General features: G+C 43.7%; 1 protein-coding gene across 1 annotated transcript in view; it reads right to left on the bottom strand.

Annotated features, from left to right (window-relative positions):
* Window positions 1-9,597: 9,597 nt before the first annotated feature.
* The window catches only part of TSPAN7 (tetraspanin 7), a 119,542-nt gene continuing 114,172 nt past the window's right edge, over window positions 9,598-14,967 (bottom strand). The window contains exons 7-8 of the mRNA XM_044283620.1: window positions 12,557-12,629; window positions 9,598-10,599 (exon numbers count right to left, since the gene is read on the bottom strand). Of these exons, the coding sequence (XP_044139555.1) occupies window positions 12,561-12,629 (69 nt within the window). The 3' untranslated portion in view covers window positions 9,598-10,599; window positions 12,557-12,560. The remainder of the gene's footprint in view (window positions 10,600-12,556; window positions 12,630-14,967) is intronic.

Genomic DNA, 14,967 nt, shown 5'->3' with positions numbered 1-14,967 from the left:
GCTACACCATGGTTAGCCGCCCATATCCCTCTGGAGGCGCGCTTGCACCCGACCATATGCCCCTCCCTGAAAGCCTTTTCTTCCATACAGGATTGTCCCGGTGTTTCCCCGTCCCCTTCTCCCATGTTCCCTATCCTGGGTAACCCCCAGTTTCCCCCTGGGATGGAACGCGGCCCCTTTCGTGACCTAGTATACTGTAACAAATTCAGGGCCCATCACCTGATTGCCTTGAATGCGTGGCTCACCCCCCAACAGATCACAGAGATGGCAGGGACCCCTAACTTCAACCCATGGCAGTCTCGACAACTTAAACATTTCATAGCCACACTCCCTCCGGCAACGACGTATAACCGTGACAAGACAGACTTTGAGTCCCTTTGTGACCAACCTGGGGTGACAAGACGTACCCTCTCATGAATGTACGGCTTGCTGCTCTCACCGCCTGACCAACCTCCTCAGTGGGAAACTGACTTGGGTGTCACATTTTCCCCGGAACAGCGGTTAAGACTGTTTACTTGCACTCACAAAACCTCTATAGCCAGCAGTGTCCAAGAGGCAGGATTCAAACTCTATATTGGCGATGTGGCTCTGCGAGAGGCACTATCTTGCATATCTTCTGGGATTGTCCTACTCTCACAAGTTTTTGGGACTCGGTGTGGCGGATCACATCTAAATTCACCTCCTATGCCATGCCTAAGAGGCCTGCATTCTTCCTGCTCCATCAGTGCGAGATTCCTCTCTCTACCTATGGCAAGTCTGTGATACGACATCTGGTCAATGCAGCGAGAGCTTGCAACCCGTGCATGTGGAGGCAACCTTCTGCTCCCACTGTCACTATGTGGATCAACAAAGTTCAGGAGACCATGAGAATGGACGACCTCATCTCCTCTATGAGACACACAGAGAAGAAGTTCACCAAAACCTGGAGTCATTGGATTGAATTCCACGACTCCGCTGAGTGTCGATTGCTATTATCCTCTGCATGAGAGTGCAGTTTACTGTTCCCTTTCTCCCCCCTCCCCCCCCCTTTTTTTTCTCTTTTCCCTCTTTCTTCTCACTAGGATATCTATTAGATGTCCAGTTTTAGGACTGACTTATAGAGAACTTCTATGTGCTCCCTCTGGGCGCTTTGTTTAATTGCCTAGCCTACTGTCATTTGCTGTATGCTTACATTGTTTGTTGGGCTATGCCCGATATTCCCCTCATGGCTTGTTATGCTTTGGAAAACCAAAAATTGAAAAACCTAAATAAAGAATTTACAAAAAAAAAAAAAACTGAGCTAGTCTTGGCAACAGGCTCGGTACAGAATTGCTGCTATTAGGGTCGGTTAGCAGTCCAGCCTTTCTGGCTCAGATGAGATTATAGAGCTGCAGCATGACTCTGTGCTACTGAAAACACTCCAACTGCATATACAGCAGGAAAACGTTGGCACCTCTTAGCGATAGCCAACGTCCTTATCCACCTGCCGCAAGAAAGTGTGCCAAGGTAGGTCTCTGTAGACTAGTCTTCCTAACATCCACAGAGAAAGAGCAGGTTACAATCCTGGATCCACCTCTGCTACAACAAAGATTAAAGGGGTTGTCTCACAAAAAATATTTTACATTTTTCAAACCAGCACCTGGATCTGAATACTTTTGTAATGGCATGTAATAAAAAATTTGGTAAATATCTGTATAGTGCCACCTTGCCCTTTTTCTACATTCTTTATCCAGCTCACTGAGATCGACATACCATCTCAGTTCCATCCTTCAGCTGCAGCAGAAAGGACTTTCCCCCCGAGAAAGTGCACACCCCCTGAGCTGCCAGATTGAATAAATGTAGAAGAGCAATTGGAGCAATAGATGGGTAGATCTCTGGATCTATGTGAGGTACAGTTCTGGTTCTAAGGCCTCTTTCACACTTGCGTTGTCCGGATCCGGCGTGTACTCCACTTGCCGGAATTACACGCCGGATCCGGAAAAACGCAAGTGAACTGAAAGCATTTGAAGACGGATCCGTCTTCAAAATGCTTTCAATGTTACTATGGCAGCCAGGATGCTATTAAAATCCTGGTTGCCATAGTAGGAGCGGGGGAGCGGCATACTTACAGTCCGTGCGGCTCCCGGGGCACTCCAGAATGACGTCAGAGCGCCCCATGCGCATGGATGACGTGCCATGCGATCACGTCATCCATGCGCGTGGGGCGCCCTGACGTCACTCTGGAGCGCCCCGGGAGCTGCACGGACGTTAAGTATACTGCCCCCCCCCGCTCCCCACTACACTTTACCATGGCTGCCAGGACTTTAGCGTCCCGGCAGCCATGGTAACCATTCAGAAAAAGCTAAACGTCGGATCCGGCAATGCGCCGAAACAACGTTTAGCTTAAGGCCGGATCCGGATCAATGCCTTTCAATGGGCATTAATTCCGGATCCGGCCTTGCGGCAAGTGTTCAGGATTTTTGGCCGGAGCAAAAAGCGCAGCAAAGCCCCGATGACGGAACTCTATGCCGGAAGAAAAGAACGCAAGTGTGAAAGAGCCCTAAGTTTGGTAGAAAGAGAGTGTCATGTACTATATGATATCCGTTTTTTATTATTTGCATTACTTATGAGATACGGTAGCTCAAGTTCAAGGATCAGCTATCATGTACAGGTTAGGCTCTGTTCAGATCACGTGAACAGAGTCAAATGGAGGCATTCGAATGCCTCCATTTTATGTAATGCCATATGCTGGAAGCTTTTCTGCCTGTTTACGCAAAGCCATGGGCTATCACATTGATGTCCACACAACCACAATACACTGGAAGTAACAAATAAAAGTTTTTAGGGAGGGGAGGGGGGGGGGGGGTGCAAAAAAATACCATGTTTTGTATCCTTATATGGGTAAATGGTGCCCACCACAACAACCACCCATATAATTCAATGGATACATTAGATGAAATTTTATATTGAACAGTATGGGTGGACATTTAAAAGGATGGCCTACCAGACTAGCTTTAGCCATATCTATGTATTGCCACTTGTTACTACGTGTTCACCAACTGTTTTACAAAGTTCATGTGTAGTTTTGCCTTTGTATTCTAATCCATACACACATGACCTTATAAATCTCACCTTGCAAGTTACAGTTGACATGCAACATTTTTCATTACGCAACAGTTTACCATGAATACAGAGTTTTAAAGACTATGGGGGACATTTAGGAAGACCGGCGATTTAAACACCGGTCTTTGTTCCTCCAGCGCTGACAGTTCATCCGACTAAGTTATGCAGATGCGCCGGCCTCTACATAACTTAGGCAAACGTTACGTAGATTTAGACTATTTTCTACGCCTAAAATGGGCATAGAAAATGATAAATGAGACGGGCCTCCCGGTCCGCCCTTTTCCCTGCCATGCCCCTTTTTTGGACCTGGCGTGAGTGGCAGAAAAGGGGGAAAATGTTACAGATTGCGGCCCAAATCTGCAGCAGATATACACCAAAAAGTGGCATATATCTGTTTGTAAATTACCCCCTATGACTTTCTGATAAAATGGTGCGCTTTTAAAAATCTCTTAGTATGTGTGTCTGAACTAGTCTTTGAACTAGAATGCAAAAAGAATCCTATGCAATTTTATCTCCATTCACTTGCAGTCCCTCGCCCTGCAGTAGCAAATATATTCTGAGCTAGCAGGATTATAGTGACCAGGCTTCACTGTTTATTTCACATAGCAGACAATAACAACTTTCTGTTAGAAAATTAGTAATTCGGAAGGAACAAACAGCTGATATATGAAGTGTAAAGATGGCCGTAGACGTTCAATAGCTGCTGATGAATGTTGGTTCTCCCCTAACAGCAAAAGGATCTGGTATAAAAAATTCAACATATCGAATCTTTCTGTCCTCCGACATAATCTGTTGTGGGAGAGCCGGGACATTCCCGTACACATCTGATTGATCAGCCCTGCCAAAATATGCACCATTTACTGTTGCATATAATGTATAGTGAGGCTGAAAAAAAATTCCAAATCAGGTGGAAATGACCTAATGTCTGCCATCTACAATCGGATGTTCGCACTACTCTCACAGTAAATGGCTATAACATCCCCTATTTGGATATTTTTAGGGGCACTAGGCAGGGCTGCCCTCTTCCTCCTTTACTTTTTAATATCTCTCTGGACCCCCTCTTACATCACTTACAGCCACTTCACACCTCCACACAACATAGTCCTAATTTAGTCACCCCTGGCCGCATTTGCAGATGATATTATGTTAATCATCGAAAACCCTAAAATCACACTCCCGCAAACGTTACAGAATCTTACTGATGTTGGACAACCCTCAGGATATACCCTAAATCTGGATAAATCTGAAGCCATGCTCCTTAAAGGCCACTCGAGACCGAGGTTGACTGCTCATTACCCATTTCAATGGCACTCACACTCTTTATCATACCTAGGGGTACAGATCACCAAGTCACCAAACAAATTATACAATGCAAACATTGCTCCCTATATCCGTGCACTTGAGGATACATTGGCAGGCAGGCAGGCAACACCTTCTTTTGTCTTACATGGAGCGAGCATACCTACTTAAGATGGTGGAATTCCCCGCTTGTTATACTTTTTCCATTCGCTACCAATCTATCTACGCCCTAGGGATGAGAAGAAAATCAACTGTTTATACTGGAAATTTATCTGGCAGGGTCGCCACCCCAGGATACCTTATATTGTCCTACAACAGCCTTGATTGAATAGGAGGTTACATTTTCCTAACATAAGGGCTTATAACATCGCAGCTCTCATGAAAATTGCTATAGATTGGATACACCACACATCCATGTTCTCAAATAGGGGTCAGGAACAGGCCTTTATAACCAAACTAACCCTTCCTAACTTACTCCATACCCCAATATGAGAGATCCCAGAACGAGCCAGGGAAAACATTTTATTAATGTCGACTTGGGGGGGCGTGGCAAAAAATGTGAATCCTTAAAAATTTACAACCCCCCATTACATATGACCCTCTTAGCTAACCCACATTTCCAAATGGGCTTACCACATAGTGTCACGACCATGTTCATGGCCGTGACTCCTTGGAAGCCGCATGCAGTTGCCAGCGGTCTGGTGTTGTGTCAACCGCAGCTGGGGGCACTTTGCTGTTTGCCTCAAGTGCGGTTGCCGCGGACAACAGGTATGCGTGCGGTTGCCTTTTTGTTGGTGTAAGTGTATGTATGCACTTTGTATGTCTGGTGTGCACGAGGTTTATGTATGTGTGCACTGTGACACTTCCCTTCACTGTGGCTGCCCGTGGCAACGTTTGGTTTTGTGTACATGTGGTGGCAGTGTCTCGGTCTTCTGGCTGACTCCCAGGACATGGTTGCCACGCATGTCGTTGCCTGCGGTAACAGCTGCAGTGTGATGTTCATTTGGACACTTCCCCTTTAAAGTTGATGTCTTCCCTTCCCTGGTGTTGGAAGGGTTAACTTCCTTCCTAGTGTGTGTGCACTGGGTGTGTCTGATTGTGGGTGTGACTACATGGGCTATAAAGCCTCAGTGAATATCACTTGTCTGAGGGGTACTTCAGCTATGGTTAGCTGGAGCAGCCTTCTGTGTATTCCATCTGCCAGTGGGGGCCACCCTTGTGGTCATAAGATTTATGTCATGATGTTATGTTGATGTGTATGTGATTTGCTTGTTTATTGCACCTTATGGTTTCCTGGTTTCCCGTGTCTTGTGTGGTGTGTGCTGTGTCCGTGTGTGTTCTTTGGACAGCAGCGCGTCTGCATGGGTTCCAGGCTTTGTGTCTGTGGCAGGTAGGTGCTATACTTTGCATTTACCTGCCATTGCCATAAGTTGTTTGTGTCGCCCTTTTCTTTATAGCTTGGCCACTTTAGACTCCTGTTTGTCTGCGTCCAGGAGGAACAGGTAGTCTACCCAGCTCCTAGCTTAGGGACCTGCGGAGGGTTAGTAGGGACCCGAGGTTCCGGAGCATGAGTCCTCCTACCTTCAAGGTCGGCTCATGCCGCCAGGAGTTAGGGTCAGATTAGGGAAGCTTTAGGAGGTGACCTGCTCCCTAATTCTGCCTTCCTGGCTGAGTCGTGATTACCATCTTCTGGCATCGCATGGCTGAGGGTTTTCCCCATCCTCAGCCGTGACACATAGAGATTTTTAAGGGAGGAATAACTTTCCTCAGCCACTTGGTGGATCACACCACACACAAGATTCTGTCATTTGAAATGCTCAAAACTAACTACTCCACCATTATGTTCAATTTCTTTCCTTACCTACAAGCCAGCAGTTATCTCCAGAAGTTACTACCCAACCTAACCCTTTGAGAATGGAGTCCAGCTCTACAGGCCTCTCTCAAACATAATACTCCTACCTTAAGGGGACATACCACCAGTTACTATAAATTTCTAGATTATAGTCGAGGGCAATGGGCAATAACTAAGTGGCTCAGCGATATCCCACAACTGGCGATGTCCACCTTATATCAGGCCCTGGAACGCAACCTCTGCTATTTGCCGTTCAGTCGCTACCGAAAGATGACCCTGCAGATTTATCACCGGGCATATATATCTCCAATACAGGGCCATCCATCGTATGGCTTATGGCTATGCCCAGTGATACAATCCTTTTTGGGTAAAATACACACATTTACCACCACCCATCTGACATCAGCAACACCTTTGGACCCTATATGGGCCATTTTTAGATCCATTAATTCGACCATAACGCGGTGCACCCCTGGCAGCCGGAAACTACTATGTTTAATAGCAGCAGCAGGGGCCAAGACCATCCTCAATACATGGATCGATCTTACACCCCCACCATTTAAGTTATTTCTTGAGAAACTCTCCTTCTTAGGGAAGATGGATTGGGTAGAGGCGTCTTCAAAAAAGGAGACTCACATGAAGCATTTTTTTGCATGCTGGGAGAGTTTTACAGATATATTGCCTCTCCAGGTTAAGAGGTTTATTCAGGAATGCTTCCAGCTCACTTCATGTTTAGATTTTACATGTACTGAATAGGAAGAGGAGATGAATGACTTGGGCTAATGTTATGTTTTATTTGTTCTGTGGTTTGCGGAGAATTCAGTTATGTTTTTTCTACCACTTTTTCCCCATACTCATCCTTCCCCCTCCCCTCCGGAAGTCGGAAGGTTGGTGAAATGATTTTAATATATTGCTCTATTTGCTTATATTGAGATCATCACCAGAGTCATGTCATAAATAATACTGAACAATATTACAGCTCTTATTAAAATGTACGGCATGTTATTCTTTCTTATGTCAACCTTAAATAAAAACTATTAATTAATTTTTTGTATTCATCACCATTTTCTGACCCTCATCTTTTTTATTTTTCCAGAACCGCAACTGCTCTCATTGCTCCTAGAGGCTCGTTTGCATACAGTACAGACAAAAAGTTTGGACACACCTTCTGATTCAAAGAGTTTTCTTTATTTTCATGACTATGAAAATTGTAGATTCACACTGAAGGCATCAAAACTATGAATTAACACATGTGGAATTATATACATAACAAAAAAGTGTGAAACAACTGAAAATATGTCATATTCTAGGTTCTTCAAAGTAGCCACCTTTTGCTTTGATTACTGCTTTGCACACTCTTGGCATTCTCTTGATGAGCTTCAAGAGGTAGTCACCTGAAATGGTCTTCCAACAGTCTTCAAGGAGTTCCCAGAGATGCTTAGCACTTGTTGGCCCTTTTGCCTTCACTCTGCGGTCCAGCTCACCCCAAACCATCTCGATTAGGTTCAGGTCCGGTGACTGTGGAGGCCAGGTCATCTGGCGCAGCACCCCATCACTCTCCTTCATGGTCAAATAGCCCTTACACAGCCTGGAGGTGTGTTTGGGGTCATTGTCCTGTTGAAAAATAAATGATGGTCCAACTAAACGCAAACCCGATGGAATAGCATGCCGCTGCAAGATGCTGTGGTAGCCATGCTGGTTCAGTATGCCTTCAATTTTGAATAAATCCCCAACAGTGTCACCAGCAAAGCACCCCCACACCATCACACCTCCTCCATGCTTCACGGTGGGAACCAGGCATGTAGAGTCCATCCGTTCACCTTTTCTGCGTCGCACAAAGACACGGTGGTTGGAACCAAAGATCTCAAATTTGGACTCATCAGACTAAAGCACAGATTTCCACTGGTCTAATGTCCATTCCTTGTGTTCTTTAGCCCAAACAAGTCTCTTCTGCTTGTTGCCTGTCCTTGGCAGTGGTTTCCTAGCAGATATTCTACCATGAAGGCCTGATTCACACAGTCTCCTCTTCAGGGCCGGTGCTACCATAGAGTCAAGGGGGGCAATTGCCCCCGGGCCCCCGACTCCTTAGGGGCCCCCAGCACCGGCCACAACTACTACTATATATATATAATTCTATTGTGTGCCATGTGGGGGGGGCCCCTTATTGTTTTCCGCCCTAGGGCCCCATTTCACCTAGAACCGGCCCTGCTCCTCTTAACAGTTGTTCTAGAGATGTGTCTGCTGCTAGAACTCTGTGTGGCATTGACCTGGTCTCTTAATCTGAGCTGCTGTTAACCTGAGATTTTGTGACTGCACTTGGGAAAACTTTGAAAGTGTCCCCAATTTTTCGGACTGACTGACCTTAATTTCTTAAAGTAATGATGGCCACTCGTTTTTCTTTACTTAGCTGCTTTTTTCTTGCCATAATACAAATTCTAACAGTCTATTCAGTAGGACTATCAGCTGTGTATCCACCTGACTTCTCCACAACGCAACTGATGGTCCCAACCCCATTTATAAGGCAAGAAATCCCACTTATTAAACCTGACAGGGCACACCTGTGAAGTGAAAACCATTTCAGGTGACTACCTCTTGAAGCTCATCAAGAGTGTGCAAAGCAGTTATCAAAGCAAAAGGTGGCTACTTTGAATAACCTAGAATATGACATATTTTCAGTTGTTTCACACTTTTTTGTTATGTATATAATTCCACATGTGTTAATTCATAGTTTTAATGCCTTCGGTGTGAATCTACAATTTTCATAGTCATAAAAATAAAGAAAACTCTTTGAATGAGAAGGTGTTTCCAAACTTTTGGTCTGTACTGTATATTAAAACTTCATGGGGCCAACACAGCTGCCAAGTGCACATGCAACAGGCCAGCCAGCTTCATATGTAGGTACAAATCTGCTGACAGATGCGCTTTAAAGGGGTTGTCTCATCACAGGATATACCACCATTATCTTATAGGTGTGGGTCCCATCATTGGGACCTGCACCTATATTAAGAACGGAGGCCAGAAAGAGCACTGCGCATGCACAGCCGCCCTCCATTCATTTTCTATGGGGCAGAGGAAAATAGCTGAGCACTTGCTCAGCTATTTCCGTCGGGCTTATAGAAATGAATGGGAGTGGAGGCCAGTAATGCGCGGTGCGCATTGGTAAAATATGAAACTGTAAACGTCATAGATGGAAAATTTTCCATGATTGCAGGACCTGACAGTGAAGACTGAGGAGCCTGGATACCTGATATGAGATATAAAGGAAATAACCAGGTACCATTTCTGAATATACTTTTTACATCCTGATGCAGTTGATTTTGAGAATTGGTTACATACAGAAGATTGCAATAAAGTAACACAAAACATTTCTTTGTAGTTCAGTTTATTAATATATATCACAAATGCTCACAATATCAAAGCATTTTCCTCGGCATGCTAGATGGAGACATTATAAGAAAAAAAATATTTTTCAATTTTTTCCTTAAAAAGATCTAAACATTTCCTATGTCTGCCCTTAAGTTTTCACCCTTTCCGTAAAATATCATTTGGTTGCTGTACTTCTAAAGCAACATGTGCAGGACAAAACAGGAAGAACATTAGCTAGGAAGAAAGAACGAAAGGAATACGCATGACAACACAACTGAGGTTAGCTGTACACTAAAGGATAAAAAAGCCTTGATATATTTCCTTCACAGTAAGCAACAACAGTTTAGCAACAGTGAAACACAAGATCTTGGAACCTGAAGCAAAAAATTCACAAGACGAAGATCATTAGCATTAGGCATACAGCACAAAGTAAGAATCCAGGGTGCAGCCTAGCTTTAGGCCTACTGGATGCCATTCAAAGCACAACATAGTTCAACATGACTCTTCAAGTATTGTAATATCACAGATTTATTTTACTTGATGTGGTATATGGCAAAATAAAAAGGACGTATGCCTTTTAAATAAATATATAGAGATATATATAAAAAAGATTAGATAGGATTATTTGTTTTTCATGTACTGATTTATATAAATGCGTGGAACATTTATTAAACCATTTGTAAGGACGTCTTTGTCCCTTTGTTTGTATCAGCCACTGCATGCACAGCCAGGTCGAGGCAGTTAATGGATTATCATAGTAACAATACAACTACGATATGACTAAAGAACACATATAGAGTGCCATCATACGAAAAGCCTTCCCGGAAGGAAGTGTGCAGTTAGACACTATATAGGCTACTCTTCATGGCACAACTTTACTGGAACGGATGGTTACACTACAAAATGGGAACACGGAGTGCTTGGTAAATGTGTTGTGTGCTCTAACATTCTGTAAATTCCTTCTTCATTTCTTCAGCTCCTGATGTAGTAATGGGTGAATCCTAGAGAGAGAGAAAAAAACATTAATTTTCCACTAAATATTTTTACATAATTATAGACTTTTACATAATTATAGCATGCCATACAAGCTCCTTCGGACTCGTGTGTACGGAGATATTCTCCCTTAGACATATGATGATGCCTCTTCATGAAATCGGTGGCATCTGTGGATACAGTAGAGGCCCATGGACCTATGTGGCAGCCCTATTATGGCTGTGTACAGAATAGAGATGTAACACCGCTAAGAGTTACCTAACCTTTCAAAAACTGCATTAATCAATAGTACACTGTGGAATGTGCTATATTTAAATGACCTATAAGTAGTCATAGGGTGTATGCACTCCTTGGAAAAGCCTGCAAAGGTACTTGTGATAACACGCCGACCTCTCGGATGTCAATCAAGCCAGGAAAAGTATCGATCAGCGTGACTATTTCGAGGTGTGGACCTATCTCTATAACTCCTTACAAGTCATTTGAATACAGCAGTTATTTTTCTATGTTCTGCTTCATCAGCCAGAATACAGAATTACATAATTGTTCTTCAGTATCTTATTGGTGGGGGGTCTGACACCCAGGACTCTGCCCATGAGCTGTTTGAGAAGGCACCGACACTCCTGTGTGCACCGTGGCCTTATCACAGATTACCAGGTATAGAACCATACATTGTTTAGCGACTGTGCTTGGTATCGTGCTCATCTCCATTGAAGTGAATGGGACTGAGCGCAATACCAAGCACAGCTACTATACAATGGACGGCTCTATGCTTGGTAAGCTGTGAGAAGGCCACGGTACCTTCTCAAACAGCTGATGGTCAAGCGTCCCGGATGTTGAACCCCCACCGATCAGATACTGATGACCTATCCTCAGGATAAGTCATCAGTATCAAAATCTCGGAAAACCCCTTTAAATAATTATCCTACTGGATAACAGATTAGTGGCCTAAAACCTACTGATACTTTCCTTTTAAAGGGGTCCTCTGGGAATACTGCATTTTTACCTAATGCATGCAGCCTGCCTCTGTAAATAGAAGATTCATACTTACTTGCGCTGCTTCCGCTGTGCCCACATTCCAGTCACTGGCTTGTTTTCTTGTGTTACAGCATGGGCACGGTCACATGCTCCACTGCAGCCAATGACTGGATTCAGTGGTGATTTTGCTGCTTGTGACCACTTTACCACTGAAGCCAGTGGTGACCATGCCCATGTGGCGCCAAAAGAAATCAGGCCAGGAACCAGAACATGGTCATGGAGGAAGCAATGCAGAGGGCCAGAGCGGCAGGTAAGTACGAATCTTCTGTTAATGGAGGCAGGAAGTAGGCACTTTGTAAAAATGCACTATTCCCGGAGAACCCCTTTAAGCCTGAAAAATGGAGTGCACAACAGTATAATAAACACCCAACTGAGAAGTAAAGTACCACGGAGGCGGACGGCTAATACTGACAGCTTAGTTGGGTTTTTGTCAGCCTCTGTATGTTCATGGACACTACAACTGGTAACTTTGCACTTGTAAGAATGGATACCAATGGTAGCAGTGCGACACTGCCTTTGTTTGTATGTTTATTCTTTAAATATTTGAAAACTTAATAAAAACAGTTAAAGAGAAGTAAAGTACATTTTCCCCATCTCTATCCAAGTAGGCCAAGTCTACAAAAGCAGTATTCTGCATTTTACCAACCCACTATATGGGCACTGATGCTGTATAAAAGAAATTGTATTCACTCAGCTTCCAATCGTGCGGATGAGAAAGCATTAATAGATGAAGTGCATGAGCTGAATACGCAAGCGCCTTGCATAAACAAATATGGCCAGACGCATTATTACCGGTGGAATTAATTTTAAATCACAGCATTTGCTTCAGCAATTTAAAAGCAAATACAATTCCGGGCTTGTAAATGAAGGAGATTGCTAGCGGCCTATTGCTAGATGGAAAAAAAAATAAAAAAAAATGCAGAAATTTACCATGTTACACCATCTCGTACTGATTTGCAGTGATAAACCGGGAAAGACAGCACGCCAACAGCATTCCAATCAGCTGCGAGACAAAGAGCATAGGACATGCATTAGGAGGCAATCATGTACCATTTTATCTTAATAAATATCATCTATTTTCCAGTGTAGGTTATCACCGTGTTCTAGAACAATTCCACCAGTAAACTACATAACATAGCAAAACGCAGTTACATTTCATTTTTACAGAATGGTATCTATACAATATGCGATTTCTCAACATTGCAGACTATCAGATGAACATACAGCGAGATTTCGTCCTAAAACACATTTCAGCTCTCCACTGGATGGGTGATAAATGTTAGATCAGTAGGGTCCCCTGCCAAACAATCATGACAGGGAGGGTTTAAAATTGAGCACTGGCCAAGCATTCATGTTCAAGATCTGTGAGGCTGATGGAAACCGCCAGGCACAGCGGCCAGACCCCACCAATCTAACATTTATTATGTATCCAGTAGATTACTGGTTAATGTTTTAGGCTGGAGAACCACATTTAAGGACACAATGCAAAAGCAAAAAAAATGGTGTACTGTAATATCCAGTAACAAGACCATGCTTGTCCACGGCTTGTGTCTGGTATTGCAGCACATCCCCATTCAAGTTGATAAGGCTCAGCTGCCACGCCAATCACAACCCATGGGACACTGTGGCGTAGTTTTTGGAAAAAGACCAGACCCAGTTTTTTTAATCTTGCACAACTCCCACATGTTGGAATTTAGAGGAGTTGTGTACATTTGCTGTTTTTGTCAAATCACCATGCAAAAACAGAACATACTGGATGCACCTATTACACATCCATTGCATAGCATAAAGTACAGACTTAAAAATATTTTATTGCATATGCCTAAAATGTATGTAAATTGTGTTCCTTTTTTGGTTAAATTGCATTGGTTGACAATACTTTAAGAAACAAACTACTACTAAAACCAGTATGAAAAGCCCTACTGTAAAATCACATGGTACCCATATTACACCCAGGTGCTTCACCTATCCTTGCCGGGAAACTACAGTGACTTGGCCACATGTAATAGAACTCAAATTATTTTTCTACAAACACATGGTATAACTTGGTGATCAGTGGGACTCTGGCCATTAATAACACCACAGATCGGAGAAAGGCGGAATGTTGTAGATAGTGTGGAGCGAATCAAAGTCCAAAGAACTTCAGGGAAAATTTGTTTTGCCGTGAAACTGAATTTCAAATCGATTTTCCCTGAAATTGAGTAAAAAACTAAAAAATTAAAAATCATACTTACCTCATCCACTTGCTTGCGACGGGCCAGCTGCAGCCATCTTGATTGAATATCCTACATGAAATCTCATGCGCGGTGATCTATGAAGTCACCACGCCGGCCGATGTGATGACGTCATCACAGGCCGTGCAAGATCTTCAATCAAGATGGCAGTGACTGGCCCGTCGCAAGAAAATGGATGATGTAAGTATGATGTCATTTTTTATAACATTAAGGCCCCATGCACACGGCCGTTGTTCACAGCCGTGTGCGGGCCGTGGAACCGTGGCCTGGATCCCTCCTGAGAGCAGGAGCGCACGGCGTCACTGGTTGCTATGACGCCGTGCGCTCCCTGCTGCCGCCGCAATACAGTAATACACTGGTATGATCTATACCAGTGTATTACTGTACTGTGCCGGCAGCAGGGAGCACACGGCGTCATAGCAACCAGTGACGCCGTGCGCTCCTGCTCTCAGGAGGGATCCAGGCCGCGGTTCCACGGCCCGCACACGGCTGTGAAACACGGCCGTGTGCATGGGGCCTTACACTAAGGTTATTACTATGAACATGGTATCTGAGGGGTACAGTTACGGGAGCGGCATAATCGCAGCTACCTGTCATTGCACCCTCTACTTACAAAGAAATGCACTTTGTGACTAAGTTATGAGGTGAATTTTGGGGTAAAATTTTTGCCATTCTCTAGTAGAAGAGAAATGGACATGCCACCAGAAATTTCCAGGAATACACACTATTAAGGTAACCAGTCAATGTGTGGAGCACTGGAAAAGCATTTTCTTAGAGGGTGCATTTTCTTTATTTTTGGCAAGCACCTTTAATGTGCATTTCTTACATACATTTTGCACCTGAATGCTGATTAAATTCAATAAATGGTAGCTTTCTAATCAGTATGACCAAGATTATTTTTTTTAAAACAAGTCTATAATCTGCTACAAACAGATGGAACTAATTTCGGCTGGTCGGAACAAATCGATTTGATAACATACACACAACTCTAATTCTTAATGATTGACTTTGCAGGTTGTGTCGAACAATCATTATTCATGACCACCTTAATACACAATAAAGATCAGCAGGTCTTTGAGGATTTCCATGGCATTTTTTAGTTAGGTC

This window comes from Bufo gargarizans, chromosome 3, assembly GCF_014858855.1.
Source record: "Bufo gargarizans isolate SCDJY-AF-19 chromosome 3, ASM1485885v1, whole genome shotgun sequence".
Classification (NCBI taxonomy): Eukaryota; Metazoa; Chordata; class Amphibia; order Anura; family Bufonidae; genus Bufo; species Bufo gargarizans.
The sequence above is the reverse complement of the archived record's forward strand: the minus strand, read 5'-3'. Positions and strand labels throughout refer to the sequence as shown.